The 20,048-nt window shown below is 40.6% G+C and overlaps 1 protein-coding gene and 1 long non-coding RNA gene across 5 annotated transcripts in view; both read left to right on the forward strand.

Moving 5' to 3' along the window:
* Positions 1-17,122, forward strand: part of LOC121577087 (coiled-coil domain-containing protein 136) — a 64,835-nt gene extending 47,713 nt beyond the window's left edge. For 2 of the 4 annotated variants that reach the window (XM_041890857.2, XM_041890858.2), the window contains 2 exons: positions 4,993-5,105; positions 15,798-15,899. In XM_041890857.2, the coding sequence (XP_041746791.1) occupies positions 4,993-5,105; positions 15,798-15,810 (126 nt within the window). In that variant the 3' untranslated portion in view covers positions 15,811-15,899. Of the gene's footprint in view, positions 1-4,992; positions 5,106-15,797 lie in introns of all 4 variants that reach the window. The other 2 variants (XR_006002562.1, XM_045223582.1) reach the window with 2 other exon arrangements.
* A 57-nt stretch (positions 17,123-17,179) lies between these two features.
* Positions 17,180-19,816, forward strand: LOC121577382. The gene is made up of 2 exons (XR_006002620.1): positions 17,180-17,273; positions 19,479-19,816. It is a non-coding gene; the product is annotated as an uncharacterized LOC121577382 (long non-coding RNA).
* Positions 19,817-20,048: the final 232 nt, after the last annotated feature.

Below are 20,048 nucleotides of genomic sequence, written 5' to 3' on the forward strand. Positions count from 1 at the left end.
TGTTCTATTTTTTTACTCTAAGGCGTTTGAAGATGAGAAAAATTCTAAAGCCAATTCTGGGTTAGGCATTCAGTTGATCGAGGAAATCGCTGAGTAATACAAATCATGAAGAAACCCTTCGGGATAATATTTTTTTTGAAAAAGTTTATCTTCATAATTATACGAGGATCAGTGGTTTTCTGTTTGGTATCTCTAATACATGCAATAGGACAGTGATCACTGAGATAATTTGCAAAGACACCAATGGACAAGTACTTATGTGGGCTTGTTTTCAGAATTAGGTCAATCGGAGAGGATTTTGCTTCTTTGTTTTTTTACATTAATCCATGTGGGTTCTGAAATCAGTTGAGTCAAGTCAAGACAAATATTATTTAAATGATCTGAGGCCAGGGTAAGCCCATCTATGTTAAAATCCCATAAAACTACCAATTCAGATGACAGAAAAGGGCTTAAATACTTGAAATAGAGCTACATATATACAGTGTCTTCAGAAAGTATTCATACCCCTTGACTTATTCCACATTTTGTTGTGTTACAGCCTGAATAAATAAAAAAAATCGTACACGAAGTGAAAACATATTTTTTTAAACTTTAGCAAATGTATTTCAAATGAAATACAGAAATATCTCATTTACATAAGTATTCACACCCCTGAGTCAATACTTTGTAGAAGCACTTTTTGGCAGAAATTAAAGCTGTGAGTCTTTCTGGGTAAATCTCTAAGAGATTTCAAGCTCTATCAAATTGGTTGTTGATCATTGCTAGACAACCATTTTCAGGTCTTGCCATAGATTTCCAAGTAGATTTAAGTCAAAACTGTAACTCGGCCACTCAGGAACTTTCACTGTCTTCTTGGTAAGCAACTCCAGTGTAGATTTGGCCCTTGTGTTTTAGGTCCTGCTGAAAGGTGAATTCACCAGTGTCTGGTGGAAAGCAGACTGAACCAGATTTTCCTCTAGGATTTTGCCTATGCTTAGCTCCATTCCTTTTCCTTTTAATCCTGATGTCACACCCTGGCTCTGGGACTCATTATGTTGAGCCAGGGTGTGTTCATTTCTATGTGTGTATTTCTGTGTTGGTGTTCATTCTAGTTTGTTGTATTCTATGTTTGCCTGAGTGACTCCCAATCAGAGGCAACGAGTGTCAGCTGTTGGCTGGTTGTCTCTGATTGGGAGCCATATTTAACTGTATGTTTTCCCTTTGTGGTTGTGGGTTTTTGTTCCGTGTTCGGTCATTGATACCGTGGACGTCACGAGTCGTGTTTTGTTTTGTATTTTGATGCTTTAACTAATTAAAGTATGTTTGTTCATCACGCTGCGCCTTGGTCTACTCCTTACCTCGATCGTGACAGAAAAACCCACCATGCAACGACCAAGCAGCGTGTCCAGGGGCAGCCCTTGGGGTGGACATGGGAGGAAGCGCCGGGAAAGGCCCTGGCGAAAGAGGAGCAGCGTGTCCAGGAGCAGGCAGCCTGGACATGGGAGGAGATATTGGACGGTAAAGGGTCCTGGACTTGGGGGGAAATCCTGGCCGGGATGGATCGCCGGCCATGGAGTGAGACAGTGGAGAGGCGACGGAGAGAGGAGCAACGGCGTGATCAGGGTCGTCGTCGGACGGTCGTGAGGCAACCCCAGAAATTTTTTAGGGGGGGGCACACGGCATGGACGACGGGGCTGACGGAGGAGAAAAGGGGGCGGATCCAGAAGGCCACCAGGCCAGGGGTTCACCGCCCTGTACGTCCTGTGCGGATGCCTCACACAGAGTGTGTGAGGGTAGGCATTCAGCCAGGACGGGTGGTGGCCGCTCTTCACTCCAGGCCTCCTATCCGTCTCCACAGCCCGGTTCGGCCTGTCCCTGCTCCACGCACCAAGCCTACGGTGTGCGTCGCCAGCCCAGCCCGGCCTGTCTCTGCTCCACGCACCAAGTCTACGGTGTGCGTCGCCAGCCCAGTCCGGCCTGTCCCTGCTCCACGCACCAAGCCTACGGTGTGCGTCGACAGCCCAGCCCGGCCTGTTCCTGCTCCACGTACCAAGCCTACGGTGTGCGTCGCCAGCCCGACCCGGCCTGTTCCTGCCACTCGCACCAAACCTACGGTGCGCGTCGCCAGCCCGGTCCGGCCTGTTCCTGCCACCCGCACCAAGTCTACGGTGCGCGTCGCCAGACCGACCCGGCCTGTTCCTGCCACTCGCACCAAACCTACGGTGCGCATCGCCAGCCCGGTCCGGCCTGTTCCTGCCACCCGCACCAAGTCTACGGTGCGCGTCGCCAGCCCGACCCGGCCTGTTCCTGCCACCCGCACCAAGTCTACGGTGCGCGTCGCCAGCCCGACCCGGCCTGTTCCTGCCACTCGCACCAAACCTACGGTGCGCGTCGCCAGCCCGGTCCGGCCTGTTCCTGCCACCCGCACCAAGTCTACGGTGCGCGTCGCCAGCCCGACCCGGCCTGTTCCTGCCACTCGCACCAAACCTACGGTGCGCGTCGCCAGCCCGGTCCGGCCTGTTCCTGCCACTCGCACTAAGCCAGGGGTGCGAGAAGTCAGCCTGGTAAGGCCCGTTCCTTCTCCACGCACCAAGCCAGGGGTGCGAGTCGTCAGCCTGGTAAGGCCCGTTCCTCCTCCACGCACCAAGCCAGGGGTGCGCGTCGTCAGCCTGGTAAGGCCCGTTCCTCCTCCACGCACCAAGCCAGGGGTGCGAGTCGACAGCCTGGTAAGGATCGCTCCTGTTAAGTCCAGTCCTGCTCCAGCCGGCGGGGCCAGACTGGACCAGGGGCACTATGGGGGGTGTATTGGAGGGTGGTGGTCAAGGCCGGAGCCAGAACCACCGCCGAGGAGGTATGCCCGCCCAGCCCTCCCCTGGTTTGTTTAGTTGAGGCGCGGTCGCAGTCCGCGCCTTTAGGGGGGTGTACTGTCACACCCTGGCTCTGGGACTCATTATGTTGAGCCAGGGTGTGTTCATTTCTATGTGTGTATTTCTGTGTTGGTGTTCATTCTAGTTTGTTGTATTCTATGTTTGCCTGAGTGACTCCCAATCAGAGGCAACGAGTGTCAGCTGTTGGCTGGTTGTCTCTGATTGGGAGCCATATTTAACTGTATGTTTTCCCTTTGTGGTTGTGGGTTTTTGTTCCGTGTTCGGTCATTGATACCGTGGACGTCACGAGTCGTGTTTTGTTTTGTATTTTGATGCTTTAACTAATTAAAGTATGTTTGTTCATCACGCTGCGCCTTGGTCTACTCCTTACCTCGATCGTGACACCTGAATAACTACCCAGTCCTTAACGATTACAAGCATACCCATAACATGATGCAGCCACCACTATGCTTGAAAATATGGAGAGTGGTACTCAGCAATGTGTTGGATTGGATTTGCCCCAAACATAACACTTTGTATTTAGGACAAAAAGTGAATTGCTTTGCCACATTTTTTGCAATATTACTTTAGTGCCTTGTGGCAAACAGGATGCATGTTTTGGAATATTTTTATTCTGTCCAGGCTTCCTTCTTTCCACTCTGTCAATTAGGTTAGTATTGTGGAGTAACTACAATGTTGTTGATCCATCCTCAGTTTTCTCCTATATTGGCCATTAAACTCTGTAACTGTTTTAAAGTCACCGTTGGCCTCATGGTGAAATCCCTGAGGGGTTTCCTTCCTCTCCGGCAACTGAGTTAAGAAGGACACCTGTATCTTTGTAGTGACTGGGTGTATTTATACACCTTTGAAAGTGTAATTAATAACTTCACCATGCTCAAAGGGATATTCATTGTCTGCTTTTTGAATTTTTAACCATCTACCAATAGGTGCCCTTCTTTGTGATGCATTGGAAAATCTCCCTGGTCGTTGTGTTTGAAATTCACTGCTCAACTGAGGGACCTTACAGATAATTGTATGTGTGGGGTACAGAGATGAGGAAGTTATTCCAAAATCATGCTAAACACTATTATTGCACACAGAGTGAGTCCATGCAACTTATTATGTGACTTGTCAAGCCAATTCTTACTCCTGAACTTATTTAGGCTTACCATAACAAAGGGGTTGAATACTTATTGACTCAAAACATTTCAGCTCTTCATTTTTAATCAATTTGTAAAAATGTTTAAAAACAAAATTCAATTTTGACATTATGGGGTATTGTGTGGGCCGTTGACAAAAAAGTATAAATGTAATCAAATTTAAAATCAGGATGTAGCACAACAAAATGTGGAAAAAGTAAAGGGGTGTGAATACTATCTGAAGGGACTTTATATTGATAAATGTGTTTATATACATAATTTACTGTATATTATTATATGCTTTGATAAAAGCTGACAATGACTGTCAGATCATATCAAAGAACATGCTTGAGGGCTATGATCTCTGTCTGTATGTGGCACTGCAAATTGCCCTCCACTTTGTCTGTGTCATGCCCTCCCTATGGCAGCACTGTCCCTTGTGTCAAACTGTCTGCCTGTCCCTACTCAGTCTCAGTCTAAAAATACTGTGCTTTGTGTTATATGTCCACATGCTTTATGTGTTTAATGTACACATGGGAAATTAATGAGGAAAGAGTTAGGAGATTTTCACCATGTGTTTCAAGATCTTGTTTTGTGTCACTATTTTCCATTTTTGATTTTTGTTTGTTTTGTCACAATAGACAATTTCAGTCACATATGCACATAAATACTCGCACACACTGTACTAACATATTTCATACTTTTTTTTCTTAAAATCTTTGTAAGAATCTGGTGGCTTACTTTGGCATAATAAATTCTTATGCACTGTCGATCAGTCGAATCGACGGGATCTATCTATCTACCTTTCCATCCCTACCCTATTTGTATCAGTCCACACCATAACTCCCCTACCCCTTCATAGCAAGGCCATTCATGTTTCATTTTTTTGGGTGATTTGTGGTGTCCATATGTAAACGTTTTTGCCCTCCACTCATTTATTATTTTGTTCTCTCCATTCCCCCCTCCATCTTCATCCACCCCTCCCTCCTTTTCTTTTCCTCATCCAGTGCAACATCCATTCGTCTGAGTCCCCTGTTCTCTCCATCCCCTTCATAGGAATGATTGTAATATTGGGAGTGGTTTGGTGCTGGTTGTCCGAGCTGGCGTCCCAGAAAGCAAGGTAGGAGGAAGGATACTTCTCTGTCTGTCGGTCCTCTGCATTTTGTTATGTCCATATAGATGTTACTGTATGTAAAGTTAAGTAACTTAAAGTAAAGGGAAGTTACTTAAAGTGAAGTATCTTAAAGTAAAGTAATTTTAAGTAAATAAAGTAAGTTAAAGTAAAGTACCTTGCAGGGGAATGGAAGCATTTTACAAGCTAGGCCATGTAAAACAATCTAAACAAACCCTAAATACATGTTCTGGTTGTTTGCCATACAGAAATTGCTACTTTGAATAACTTTTAATATTTTGACTTCGGAGCCAATGCTAATTTGTGACTAGGCCCTGCCATTAAAATTGCCATGGTATCGACGCAAGCTGCAATGTCATTGACTGGGTCCAAAAATTTGGAAAGTTGATTTATTATTGTACAGTAAGGGGTGACAGCTTTCACATCCCAATATTAAAAGTTTCCACCCTAAAAATGAAACATGACGTGCTACATTATCATGATAATGGTGTGTAGCTACGTTTGTTAGCTAGCTACATAGCTACTGTAGCTAGCTAGCAAGCTTGACCAGAGAGAGAGCACTGCATTGTGGGTTTTGAAGTCGATTTAGCTGCAACAGATTTCCACAACGATTTTCATGTTGCTCCCAATCTTATTATAAGGACAGAAACATTTGTTTGCAAAAAATGTTGTTCTCACATATTAGAGTTATTGAACATTGTAAATAATAGGAATTAGTGGTTTGGGGTGGATTATTCCTTTAAGCAAAATTACTATGAAATGCAAGATGTATTTGCATTGAACCCTTGATGCCTATTGTGCAATATAGCTAAGCCCTGTTAAACTTCCAAGTAAACAATAGTCCCTTTTATTATCACAGTACAGTAGCTACGGTAGGCCTAGGCTATGTTGGCTAATAGCCAGTGGCGTAAAGTACTTAAGTAAAAATACTTTAAAGTACTACTTAAGTAGTTTTTGGGGTATCTGTACTTTACTTTACTATATATATTTTTGACAACTTTTACTTTTACTCCACTACATCCCTAAAACATTTTCCAATTCACGCACTTAAAGAGAAAATCCCTGGTCATCCCTACTGCATCTGATCTGGCGGATTCACTAAACACAAACGCTTTGTTTGTAAATTATGTCTGAGGGTTGGAGTGTGCCCCTGGCTATCCGTAAATTTAAAAACCAAGAAAATCGTTCCGTCTGGTTTGCTTAATATAAGGAATTTACTAAGTATATTTTAGCAATTACATTTACCTCTGATACTTAAGTATATTTAAAACCAAATACTTTAAGACTTTTACTCAAGTAGTATTTTACTGGGTGACTTTCACTTTTACTTGAGTCATTTTCTATTAAGGTATCTTTACTTTTACTCAAGTATGACAAGTGGGTACTTTTTCCACCACTGCATATAGCTGGCTCTTGGCTCTGAGTGGGGGCTCCATATCATGGAGAGGAGGCAGAGGCTTAATATTATTATTATTATTTCTCAACTCTCAATATTTACAGTTTAACAACGTTTTAACCAAGGTATCTGTATGGATTTGAGATAGGAATATGAGCATCGCGGGTAGCGCTCGTCTGCTCTTTGCGGTGATTGCATAGGTATATGTAACGGTTTTAGGACATTACATTTTAGTTTTACTGGGGGAGGTCGGGTAATGTAATTATGTGCATGAGCACAAAACACCACATCCATCATTTTTGTCCCATGCGAATCTCCAAGGTCCTCTGATAATACTAGATAATACTGTATAATGACATCCCTGTGTTTTCCGAGACGTTACAGTTTGACAGGTGCTGCTCGCAGTTTGAGCAAGAAAACAAGAACTAATTTGATAAATTGATGCTTAAAACTATGTGTTGTGCATATATTTCAAATGAATGGCCTACATTTATCAACTTAAACAGTGAATACTTTTGTTAACGTTTTGTGCCAATGAATGGAAGTTCAACATTGCCAAAAGTCAGTTTAATTAAATGTGCAATAACAAAGGATTGTGCCTAGGCCTATTTAATGATACCCTGGGCCAGCGCCAGAATGCCTTTTTTTTCACGGGAACTCCTATGTGGATATACAGTATGTATAAATATATATATTTATATATGTATATATTATGTGTTCAATAAATTGTCTTCGTCGAGTGCCTTTGTTACAACGATGAAACAGAAAGCATTGGTGTTGGAACCCGGTATAAGCTTCTTCTTATAACTTCTTATAACTACAACATACAAATAAATACCCCAACCACCAACAAGCAAGGTCAGCAAGATGAATGGTCAAATGACGAAAACATCAGTAGCCTAAACATCATTACAAGTACCAAGTGTGCTTGATAATGGTGAAAATCATCACAAAAGCAATAACGGCATTATGAATATAAGTGTTGATATGACAGCAGTCAAAAAGTAAACTATCAGTTGGAGCATGTCCATGTCACATAGCCTAAACAACGAAAGCTGTTGAGTGCGTTGCTGATTTTATTTCTTGCTTGAAATGTAGGGCCTGCTCCCCCAGTGATTACATTTTGTGGTGAAATAGCCCGTAGAATATTCACAGGCTTGTTCTATTCCAAACGGTGCCATCCTGCACAGTGCGCACAGGTTCTGGCTTTTCTTTTTAGCTTAGAACTCGGATTTTGTAGAAACGCTAACGAGTACATCCATTCGTCTTGGTCTTCTTGCCATTGTAAATTACGCACGCTCTCACTGTGTACTCCAAGTAGGCCAGAGTAGACTGATAGAGTACATAACATTTTGAGATTATAATTAGAATAGATCAATACAATAGAATGGCCCGCCCTGTTCTTCATTTACAATTGGTGATTACATCATTATGCATAGTTCGCTTCCCCTAGCTCATCAACTCATCCATTCTTCCCATCATCATAATAATAATAATAATAATAATATGCCATTTAGCAGACGCTTTTATCCAAAGCGACTTACAGTCATGTGTGCATACATTTTTACGTATGGGTGGTCCCGGGGCTCGAACCCACTACCCTGGCGTTACAAGCGCCATGCTCTACCAATTGAGCATACTTTAGCCTACTTACTTAGGCTAATCTCTTACTATACTGAACAAAAATATAAACGGAACATGCAACAATTTCGAAGATTTTGCTGAGTTACAGTTCATATAAGGAAATCAGTCAATTGAAATAAATTCATTAGGCCCTAATCTATGGATTTCACATGACTGGGCAGGGGTGCAGCCATGGGTGGGCCTGGGAGGGCATAGGCCCACCCACTTAGGAGCCAGGCCCAGACAATCAGTGAGTTTTTCCCTATAAAATGACTTTATTACAGACAGAAATACTCCTTTTATTTCAGCTCATGAAACATGGGACCAGCACTTTACATATTGTGTTTATATTTTTGTTAAGTGTATATGTGTGAAATTAGTTTAGGTATAGTTTAGGTTAACTTTCGAGGCAATTATGGGGTGATTTTCAACTGGGCACGGCATCTTCGACTATCGGGAGAAAGAGGGGAGCAGGCCCTACTGTTGAGAGAAGGAGGGGCAACGGGGAAAACCATATATGACATGCCCTCTTAAAACTGTCTATAACACCAGTTCTGTTTGTGATATTAAGATTCTAACAACAACAAGGCCAGAGGGGGGCATGACTTAAAAAATTGCAGAGTAATATATTGCTTACATTCATGAGCAGTCCAAATGACTGCTTTAGCAGTTCTATTGTGGGTTTTATTGTAACGACATGTAACTGTACAAATGTGTTAGCCTGCTTTTTAATGTGGCATTAACACAACCAGTCATGATGTTTTCATCTGATTGTAAAACAAATCACTTCAAAAAGTAGGTTACCGTTGCACATTAGTCCAAAATAGCATCCGATCGACTGAAACAGCGCCCTTCTGTCTTACAATATGTAGCCCCATGTATCTGATGCGGTCTGGCAAAATAATTATGTCATGCCATACTCTTCTTGTCCAGACAGCATCAGATACACGGGCTACACATACTGAGACAGAGGGGCGCTGTTTCGCTTGCTCAGATGCTTTATCTGACAATGATGGGTCTTTCTGTCGGCGCGTGTCTCAGTTAAATAAATTATCAATATTTAAATATTTTATTTGGATGGGCAAGGAGGTACGTTAGGGCGGGCCAGGCCCCCTAAGACCCGCCCATAACACCGGCCCTGCCCTGGCTGTAAATGTAGACAATAGATTGCAAAGCAGAGCATCCCCTGTTTCCCATTGAGCTAAACTCTTTGAAAATGGAAAGTTTATGTTCTCATCCATAAACGCATCTCCAGTTCAAGTGTGCTGTTCAGCAATTCACATCAGCAGGATGGGGATATTTTCATTACGAGAGACGTCTAGAATGGTCGCTAAAATAATAATAATAATAATAACACTTTCTCATTTTAAATATTATGGGGACACCTATACATTTGGCAGCCAAGCACGAGTTATTAGTAAAGCCTATTATTTTCTAGACATATCTTCAAAAACGACGTAAAATAAAAACCTCCAGGCTTCATTCTGTGTTGTTGTTTTTATCGCACTGCTTTGCTTTATCTTGGCCAGGTCGCAGTTGTAAATGAGAACTTGTTCTCAACTGGCTTACCTGGTTAAATAAAGGTGAAAAAAAAAAAAAGACTCATTGAGTCAATAGAAAATAAAAATAAAGAATTACAGGGGGCAGTTTGGAAAAACGAATCCTGTACTAATCGTCATCTTAAATAACGCACATGCTGGGGTAATACTTACATAAAGGGGTGAAAGTAGATTTAATTTCTTACCGGTATGGGACACCCAAGTCGTGCACAAATTCACTAATCCCCTTTTAAAAAATCTGCAATTCTGGAGTAAAATATAGCAACAATAGCCTAACTGTCAATCCCAAATTCGTGAAAATCACTGGTTTAGGTTGCACATCAGAATATCTTATATTAATTATGCGTTCCTATTTGTACGTTCTGGGCTTTTTAACCGTTTTTCAAATACAGCCTGGAGTTTTGTAGGCAACTCTCTTAAAAACAATAGGCTAATAACATCCTTCATTGGATTGTGTTGGAGGCCTAGTGCAAGATAATTGTCAAATTGATAAGATGTAAAGGGGACTTTATGTGAGTTGAGTGCTTGCGTGCTTGCGAAGCTCACATTACATACAGCGCCTGTCATCCCAACATCTGATATGTGTTTCTTGCTCAGTGAAATTCGCTGACGCAGCTATGTGGGCCTACAGTTTTAGTTAAAAACACCTTGCAAAATATAAGAAATAACTGTAATTGTCTGTGTAGGATAATGGAAAGACACAGTGTATAAAATAAATTGATGGGGAGAGTTTAAAGGTGAAAAAGTAGACCTATGGCTAGTAGGCTATAACATTGTGATGCTGATGTAATTCACAACCATTAGGAAAATAGAAATTCCAGCAACCTGTCACCTACATAATGATGAACCGTTTACCAATTTTAGTTAAGCATGTGGTGGTCAATACTGACACGACATTTTAATTTGAGTGACTAAACTCTAGAAACCCCAATGGTGGAACAAGCACCCCCACGACGCCAGGACAGCGGAGTCACTGACCACCTTCCGGAGACACATGAAACCCTACCTCTTTAAGGAATACCTGGAATAGTATAAAGTAATCCTTCTTCCCCCACCCCCCATAAAAAAAAAAAGCACAAGTGGTAAATCCACTACAGGAGGCCTATTAGGCCTTATATTTAGCCTACGAATGATGGATATGAATGAGCTTTTAAATAGGTAGCCTACATCTTTAGCCTATTAATCTTCACTGTTCTCCTGCGCAATAACGCACCTCCACTTGCCTCTCCGCTGACCTTTTAGCTATTCCTCTAAGCTTTTGTTGAGTCATAGGGAAAACTAGGCTACAACTTTTCGGTCAGTTATTTTGAATACGTTTTTTTACTATTAGCATATTTGAGGAGAGAAGCAACCTTGCTTTTGGTTGCTGAATGTAAATACATCATAGGCTAAATAAATTGGCGGGAAAAGTTTGACAGGAGAGAGAGCACAATGGAGCAGTGGCGGCTCCTGAAAAAATTCTCAGGGGGGGCAATTTTTCTGATGATTTAGGTGACCTACACACATTTTAAAAAAGATATGTCCAGCAACAACATGAAGACAGGGGCAGCATATAAGTCAATGCCAGAAGCATTTATTGACTGATCTCAAAAGTGTTGGCTTACAAAAGCAAAATAAGTTATCACAGTAAAAATAATCAAGGGTGTTCTTTCACATTCCTCAACACTGCATAAACAATATGCATTTCCATAAACAAATGAAATATCAGCTGAAAATACAGCATCTTGGTATTTGTTCAGATTGCAGGATCAACAAGAGCTTTTACCACATTTTTTGCCTCATGGTTGAATTGGAAATATGTGCACCTGAGCATAATTCACAACAAGCAAGCAGGAGCTTTTGATAGAGGCTACTGAAAACATTGATGCAAGTTATTGGTAATAATAAATTTTTATAGACTTCCATATTCTGCCCTCTTGTATAGATTTGTGAAAATGAACAGTGATAGACATTTTGCCTGAAAACAGAATTTGAAAATAATTTCTAGAAAAGGTAAACACAGCTATCTGTATGGCTTTGTAAAAATGAACAACCATATTCTGGCCAATTGTATAGATTTGTAAATATGAACAACCATATTCTGGCCAATTGTATAGATTTGTAAAAATGAACATGAACAGATTATTATTATTTTTTTACTTTTTTTTAAAATGAAAAATAACTATTTTAAACAACATCAACTGTGAACTGATTTGGGCGTGTGTGTGTTAAAGAGACAGACAGGGAGGGACAAAGAGAGAGAGAGGCTACATTACTTGTACTGAAACTGTTCTCTTCTCTCTTTCAATGCAGCAAAGCGGTCAATGACTTTCTCATTGAAATCAGGCATGCTGAGGACTAGTTCACTCTCCATGGAAAGCATGGCCAGTGCATTCAGACGTTCCTGGCCCATTGAATTTCGCAGGAATGTCTTAACTCGTGTCAAAGTTGAGAAACATCTCTCAGCTTCAGCTGTTGTCATGGGAGTAGTTATGAGGATGTTCAACAGAGTCACAGTCTCAGAGAACGTCTCCTGGAGGTTGTAGCTCATGAGAACCTGGTACAGTGCCAGTGCACCACAGTTTGACTTTCTTGTCGTCGGCAAAAAGACCGTTCAGTCTCTCCAAAAGCACACTGGCGATTGAGACTGAGGTTGATTCCGAGATGGGAAGGAACTCAAAAAAGCGCTCCTGCACTTTGTGGTTGCTATCTATGTACCTCAGCACAAGCACCAGCTGTATCTGTGTAGAAACGTCCGTGGTCTCGTCAGCTTGGATAGCTACGAAGTTCGCCGACTTCACCTCCTCCACAATATGTTCCCTCATGACCGCTAGCATACACTCCAGTTACAGTAGCTCGTTTTGAATGGTCTTTGATGTGAACTTCTTTCAAAGAGACAATCGAGTTGCACTGAAGGCTAGCCATCTTGATAGTAGTACGTGTATTGATTGACGCTGCTACCCGCTCTTTTCTTAGTTACGTTCATGGTTATGTTACGTATGACGAAAGCGCGTAAGTGCAAGCCCTCAGAAACCCATAGAGATTATATTGAAAGCTCTGATATTTGAAAAAAAAAGATTTTACATGACAGGCTATGAGAGACTTCTGGGCGATTTTCAACCTGACTGAAATCGCCCCAAAGGGGGCGGGGCCATTTGAAGCACGACTTTAGCCTGATTGGACATTTAGTGGCAGATCAGACGTCTAGATTAGAACACTGATACTACTGTTGCTGTGATATAATTGATTAGAAAAAAAATCCCTTCCTTTTCCCGTTTGGCAGTGCGTCGCCCATATCGCCCTAATGAACACACCGCCCCTGCAATGGAGTGATCACATCTGCTGCTGCTGGTGAATTGATACATTGTTGCACTGACAGTATGCAGTCTACTGGGAAAAATAAGATCCAAAAGAGTTTACAACCATTAGAAAAATAGAAATGACCTGCAAACCACTTGAGCAACGAGCATTACAGGCCATCATAAATCGGCATTCCAAAATGTTTCTACCCAGTCACTGATGTAATAATATGAACCAAAAAGCATGACGATTTACAGTTACAGTTAGAACCTAGTGTTTCCATTTCCCTTTAAAGTAAAGTAAAGTAAGACAGAAGTGGGTTCAAATCCATCTTGAAGGACCACTAAGACTGTCAGAGATTTTATTTAGGTTACTACTGCTGTTGGTTTGATCAGGTTTTCAGAGTTGACATAGGAGTTGAGATGTATGATTGATACTGTATGTTTAAGCAATAAGGCCCGTGGGGGTGTGGTATATTGGTAATATACCACGGCTAAGGGCTGTTCTTCTGAACAAAGCAAGGCAGAGTGCCTGCATACAGCCCTTAGCCGTGGTATATTGGCCATAAACCACAATCCCCTGAGGTGCCTTATTGCTACGATACAGCCCTTAGCCGTGGTATATTGGCCATTAACAACAAACCCCTGAGGTGCCTTATTGTTATTATAAACTAGTTACCAACGTAATTAGAGCTGTAAAAATAAAAGTTTTGTCATACCCGTGGTATACGGTCTGATATACCACGCTGTCAGCAAATCAGCATTCAGGGCTCGAACCACCCAATATATACATGTGGATAATTACTAGTCTGGTGCCAGTCAATTTGTGCTTTAGCCAACTCTCTTCATTCATTGTCATGCAAGGCAGAGAGAAGTTGGCTACAGCAAATACAGTATGGTAGCGGACAAGGTAATTGCTAGCTAGAGGGTGGCAATTAGAAAGTCACATTTATCATAAGATGTACACTACCAGTCAAAGGTTTGGACACACCTACTCATTCCAGTTTTTTTTTTTTTTTTTTAACTTTTTTTTAAATTGTAGAATAATAGTGAAGACATCAAAACTATAAATTAACACATATGGAATCATGTAGTAACCAAAAAAGTGTTAAACAAATCAAAATATGTTTTATATTTGAGATTCTTCAAAGTAGCTACCCTTTGCCTTGATGACAGCTTTGCACACTCTTGGCATTCTCTCAATCAGCTTCATGAGGTAGTCACCTGGAATGCATTTCAATTAACAGGTATGCCTTCTTAAAAGTTAATTTTTGGAATTTCTTTCCTTCTTATTGCGTTTGAGCCAATCAGTAGTGTTGTGACAAGGTAGTTGGGTATACAGAAGATAGCCCTATTTGGTAAAATACCAAGTCCATATTATGGCAAGAACAGCTCAAATAAGCAAAGAGAAACGACATTCCATCATTACTTTAAGACATGAAGGTCAGTCAATATGGAACATTTCAAGAAGTGCAGTCGCAAAAACCATCAAGCACTATGATGAAACTGGCTCTCATGAGGACCGCCACAGGAATGGAAGACCCAGAGTTTCCTCTGCTGCAGAGGATAAGTTCATTAGAGTTACCAGCCTCAGAAATTGCAGCCCAAATAAATGCTTCACATAAATTAGTTCAAGTCACAGACACATCTCAACATCAATTGTTCAGAGGGGACTGTGTGAATCAGGCCTTCATGGTTGAATTGCTGCAAAGAAACCACTACTAAAGGACACCAACAATAAGAAGAGACCTGCTTGGGCCAAGAAACACGAACAATGGACATTTGTCCTTTGGTCTGGAGTCCAAATTGGAGATTTTTGGTTCCAACCGCCGTGTCTTTGTGAGACGTGTTGTGGGTGAACGGATGATCTCTGCATGTGTATTTCCCACCGTAACGCATGGAGGAGGAGGTGTTACGGTGTGGGGGTGCTTTGCTGGTGACACTGTCTGTGATTTATTTAGAATTCAAGGCACCCTTAACCAGCATGGCTACCACAGCGTTCTGCAGCGATACACCATCCCATCTGGTTGGGCTTAGTGGGACTATCATTTGTTTTTCAACAGGACAATGACCCAACACACCTCCAGGCTGTGTACCAAGAAGTAGAGTGATGGAGTGCTGCATCAGATGACCTGGCCTCCACAATCCCCCGACCTCAACCCAATTGAGATGGTTTGGGATGATTTGGACCGCAGAGTGAAGGAAAAGCAGCCAACAAGTGCTCAGCATTTGTGGGAACTCCTTCAAGACTGTTGGAAAAGCATTCCAGGTGAAGCTGGTTGAGAGAATGCCAAGAGTGTGCAAAGCTGTCATAAAGGCGAAGGGTGGCTATTTGAAGAATCTCAAATATAAAATATATTTTGATTTGTTTAACACTTTTTTGGTTACCACATGATTCCATATGTGTTATTTCTTACTTTTGATGTCTTCACTATTATTCTACAATGTAGAAAATAGTGAAAATTAAGAAAAACCCTTGAATGAGTAGGTGTGTCCAAACTTTAGACTGGTACTGTACATGCATAAAACATACCAAGTATTTTTGAGTGACAGACATGGGACGGTGGGCAGTTTCACACAGTGCTTTCCAGTATGACATCACTGTTAGATTTTAGATTATTGTTTGTTGTAAGGTCAGCAAATTATTTAATGCCGAAGATGGACATATTTGTAATTTGAATATTTGGTGACAGTTTTCAGTGTACGAATGGGGTAAATGTGTTTGTGTGTGCATGTTTATTTCATATTTTTGTTTTTTGTATGCCTTACTAAGTGTGCATAGGTCTCTAAAAGCCACCTCTAACCTTTGTCTCTGCATCCTCAGGGGAGTGATATAGAATGGAACCCTATTCTGACAGTCACAGCTGTGCTTCTGAACATGGCTAGCTTGTTGAGAGCCTTGACCCGATGTTGAGCAGAATGACAACAACTGTATACGGACAAAGACAGTGATGTCTGCTTATAGACTACTACCTTCCATTCCACCCTCCTATCACATCTATCTGGGACCCTACCTGGGCACCAACAACAGATCAGACACCATTCCTCTAATTCATAGCTTGGAAGCAGTAAAATATCTTTAGATGGCAACTATTCAGAAAACCAGAGGATTGTGAAAGGAATGTTCTGAAAATGGGAGATAAAGTGATGTGCTGCCACAGCTTTTCAGCTGAAAACAGATGGATTCATTTTCTCTCCTGTTCTGGGGGACACATGGCAAGACTCAAGAGTGTCTTCATGAAGCTAAGAAGAGAGTGTGAATACATAGTTCCAATGGGAGAGTACCTGTTGCCCCTAAATCTGTCTACTCCTGTAGTATCTTATTCCTTTCCTGTCTCTCTGTTGATGTGCTTTTAGCTCAACTCCTGGTCTTGACAATGGGACTGGATTATTCCTCCTGAGTTTGAATGTCTTGTATTATTCTTATACAACTCTCACCTTGTATCTTTCTACATTTATTTATTATGTTAATATCAATGTTGAGTTCTCTATTGATTTTTCTTTGTGATTGGTCCTCTTTTAACAATAGCAACCTCTGCATCTTGCACAATTGCTGAATTAAAACTCTTAATTCATGATATTGTAAATAAGTCCTAACAACATTTTTTCTTCAAATATAATTATATCTATGTGTAATTAATTATTTAAAGCACCTGTCAAACTCATTCCACGGAGGGCCGAGTGTCTGCAGGTTTTCGCTCCACCCTTGTACTTGATTGATTAATTAAGGTTGCTAATTAGTAAGCAACTCCCCTCACTTGGTTGTCTAGGTCTTAATTGAAAGGAAAAACCAAAAAGGAAGCCCCCCAAAAAAACAAAGACACTAAGCACTCTGTGGAATTAGTTTGGCACCCCTGATTTAAAGGAATATGTCAAATACTTGAAATAATTGCATGTCTGTGCCAGTGACTTGTGAATAGCTAAAACCATGGGTTTTTTCTAAATTAAAGTGAAATTAGTCATGAAGATCTAGTCTAGAGTGACAGATACTTTCCCTAAAGGCAATACCTAATTTATAACACATACACTATCACATTTGTTCTCATCAATATACAGTGTTGTGAAAAGGTTTTAGCTCCCTTTCTAATTTTCTCTACTTTTGCATATTTTTTTATACTGAATGTTATCAGATCTTCAACCAAAACCTAATATTAGATAAAGGGAACCTGAGTGAACAAATAACACAACAATGACATACATATTTCATTTATTTCATAAACAAAGTTATACAACACCCAATGCCCCTGGTTGAAAAAGTAATTTCCCCCTTACACTCAATAACTACATCTTGACAGACAAGGTGGAACTTAGTGACTCACCTCCTCCAACAAATACTGTATCTTTCTGCTGCTAAACTTACTGAACTTCAGTCTTTAATTCCTATATGACTGCAATAGTGCATACCTTTAGCTGCAATGACTCCACCCAAACGCTTCCTGTAGTTGATCAGTCTCTCACATTGCTGTAGGGGAATTTTGGCCCACTCTTTACATTTACATTTAAGTCATTTAGCAGACGCTCTTATCCAGAGCGACTTACAAATTGCAGAACTACTTTAACTCAACTACATTTGGGGGTTTTCAAGCATGAACTGCTCGTTTCAAGTCCTGCCACAACATCTCAATTGGGAGTAGGTCTGGACTTCAAATTTGTTGCCTTTTAGCCATTTTCATGTAGACTTGAATGTGTGTTTTGGATCATTGTCTTGCTGCATGACCCAGCTGCGCTTCAGCTTCATCTCACAGACGGATGGCCTGACATTCTCCTGTAGAATTCAAGCCTATGTTTAACCACGACCTCACCCACATAGGAGTGTCCTAGCTACGTTTGTCCACAGTCACTGTCACTTATTTTGTTTAACTGAATTTAACTTAGCCCAGGGCACTGTCAGACAGACTTGGGTAAAACATCTCAAATCAGTTCAAATACCTCATCCGTGCATGATTGAGCTTGTTTATTGAAAGCACCAATACAATAGTCCCACAATTGCAAACCACACCCATCTGGCACTCCAGGCAGGCTAGAGAAAACACTCAAAGTATTTTAAAGATTTCAAATAGTATTTGAACCCAGGTCTGTCGCCGGTAAAGCCTGCATGGCTACTGACTGCACTGTCATACTGTGACAGTGGAATCAGCCACCAGAAATGTCAAGCATGCCCCGTCAGTTTATTTCAGATGCCAGATTAAATGAGTCTGCTCACATGCCAAGCAGGGTCACATTTGGAGGTGTCTCTTACACGCCTTTGATGTCTTCACCAGTTCACCTTGAAATCGGAAATGTTTTGTGCAGTAACACATTCATGTTATATGACCTCTTCGTAATGTTTTGATCATGTTACCTACTTATTTGAATATACAGTAGCAGCTATTCAGACAGTGGGTATTTAACTTTGAACTTGTGAATATCTCAAAACGCCTGTACACACTAATCATAATTGAGTTGTCCCTGTATCCTCTATCTCTTTTATTACTCAAAATATTATTGTTATTCAGTATCAGTACTCTCGTTAAAATGTATAGAGAAAGGAACCTACAGGTGTTTTTATGAGAAGGACAACTGACTTAGTGTCTTGGCTTAGTGTTTGCACATGTAGTTGAGACTGAGATGTCATTCAAATGGATTGTTCAGATTGTTCTAGTTTCAGCATGAGAATGTTGACAGTCAGCATTCCATAGTTTAATGATGATCTTGTGGTCATACCATAGACAGTACATTTACTTTCTACCATATCTGGTCATAACATGACGATAAGCATGAGTGTGGTGGTGGCCGAGGGTTGGTAGACCAAGTGGCAGCTAAACCAGTTTGATTGCAGAAGCCATTCTTGAAATTGGATTGTTATGTCAACTATGAACATGTTTTTTTGCTAATTCAAAATATGTCTAGATTGAACCGTCCTATTTGTCACATTAAAATCCAAGGCCGCATTTTAAATGTTTTAAATTCTCTGTTAACACCTGGGAAATGTTGTGATGCAGTAAAAGTATAGCTACTTTAGAATTTAAAAAAATGCATGCTACATATAGTCTAAGAGAAAAGTTATAGTTAATTTATGTTTAATATGATGTTTCTGTTCTACTTTGTATTTGATGTAAATAGTCAGAAGTGTTATGGAGTAATGGGAGAGATATATTTCTCCATTTGTAATAGCTTTGTAGAAAGTCAATCTATTTTGAAAGAGCAGTGTATATTTGATAGCCAAATGATGCTATATGTAAAATACTATTTATGGTGGGTTTATATTCATAATTGTTTTCAATACCTATGTTTGGTTGAGTAGTCACTGGATGCATATAGAGGTTGTTTTTGGTCTTAGTTGCCAGTATGAGTATGCTATCCCTAAAAATAAACAACCCACCAAAAGCAATACTGATCCTGTATTTCCTAGCATTCTACATTTGCCTCTGCTACAGATACAAATGTATCTTAATTTTCGTTGTGGGACATCTAATAGTAGACAACAGTTAGTTCTCATTCAAGGTCCTACATATTGACAGACAAGGTGGAACTTAGTGACTCACCTCCTCCAACAAATACTGTATCTTTCTGCTGCTAAACTTACTGAACTTCAGTCTTTAATTCCTATACGACTGCAATAGTGCATATGAATGTTGCTTTATCCTGAACACGATTGTTTAAGATTATTTTACCTATACTTCATAGCAAATGCTACTGTATGTATATGAGTTATGTGCCTCTATATTATAGTTCTCAGTTTTCTGCTTTGCATTTGTTTCCCTTTGACTTTGTTGTTTTGAATGTACAGTAGTCGTGGTCATTTTGATACCTGGAGGTATATTTTGTACAGTAAATGATTAGAAAAATAAAATATAATCCATATAATGTGTCAGTGCCAATGATACATATAAACACATACTGTATGTATGATTAATATATGTGCCTTCAGAAAGGATTCACACCCCTTGACTTTTTCACATTTTGTTGTGTAAAATTTTTTATCTACAATCTACCCAAAATACTCTGCAATGTTAAAGTGGAAGATTTGAAAAAAAATGGGTTTACACTAATATACACTTGCTCTTTCCAGGACATAGACTGACTAGGTGAATCC

Source organism: Coregonus clupeaformis, chromosome 11, assembly GCF_020615455.1.
Source record: "Coregonus clupeaformis isolate EN_2021a chromosome 11, ASM2061545v1, whole genome shotgun sequence".
NCBI classification, from domain to species: Eukaryota; Metazoa; Chordata; class Actinopteri; order Salmoniformes; family Salmonidae; genus Coregonus; species Coregonus clupeaformis.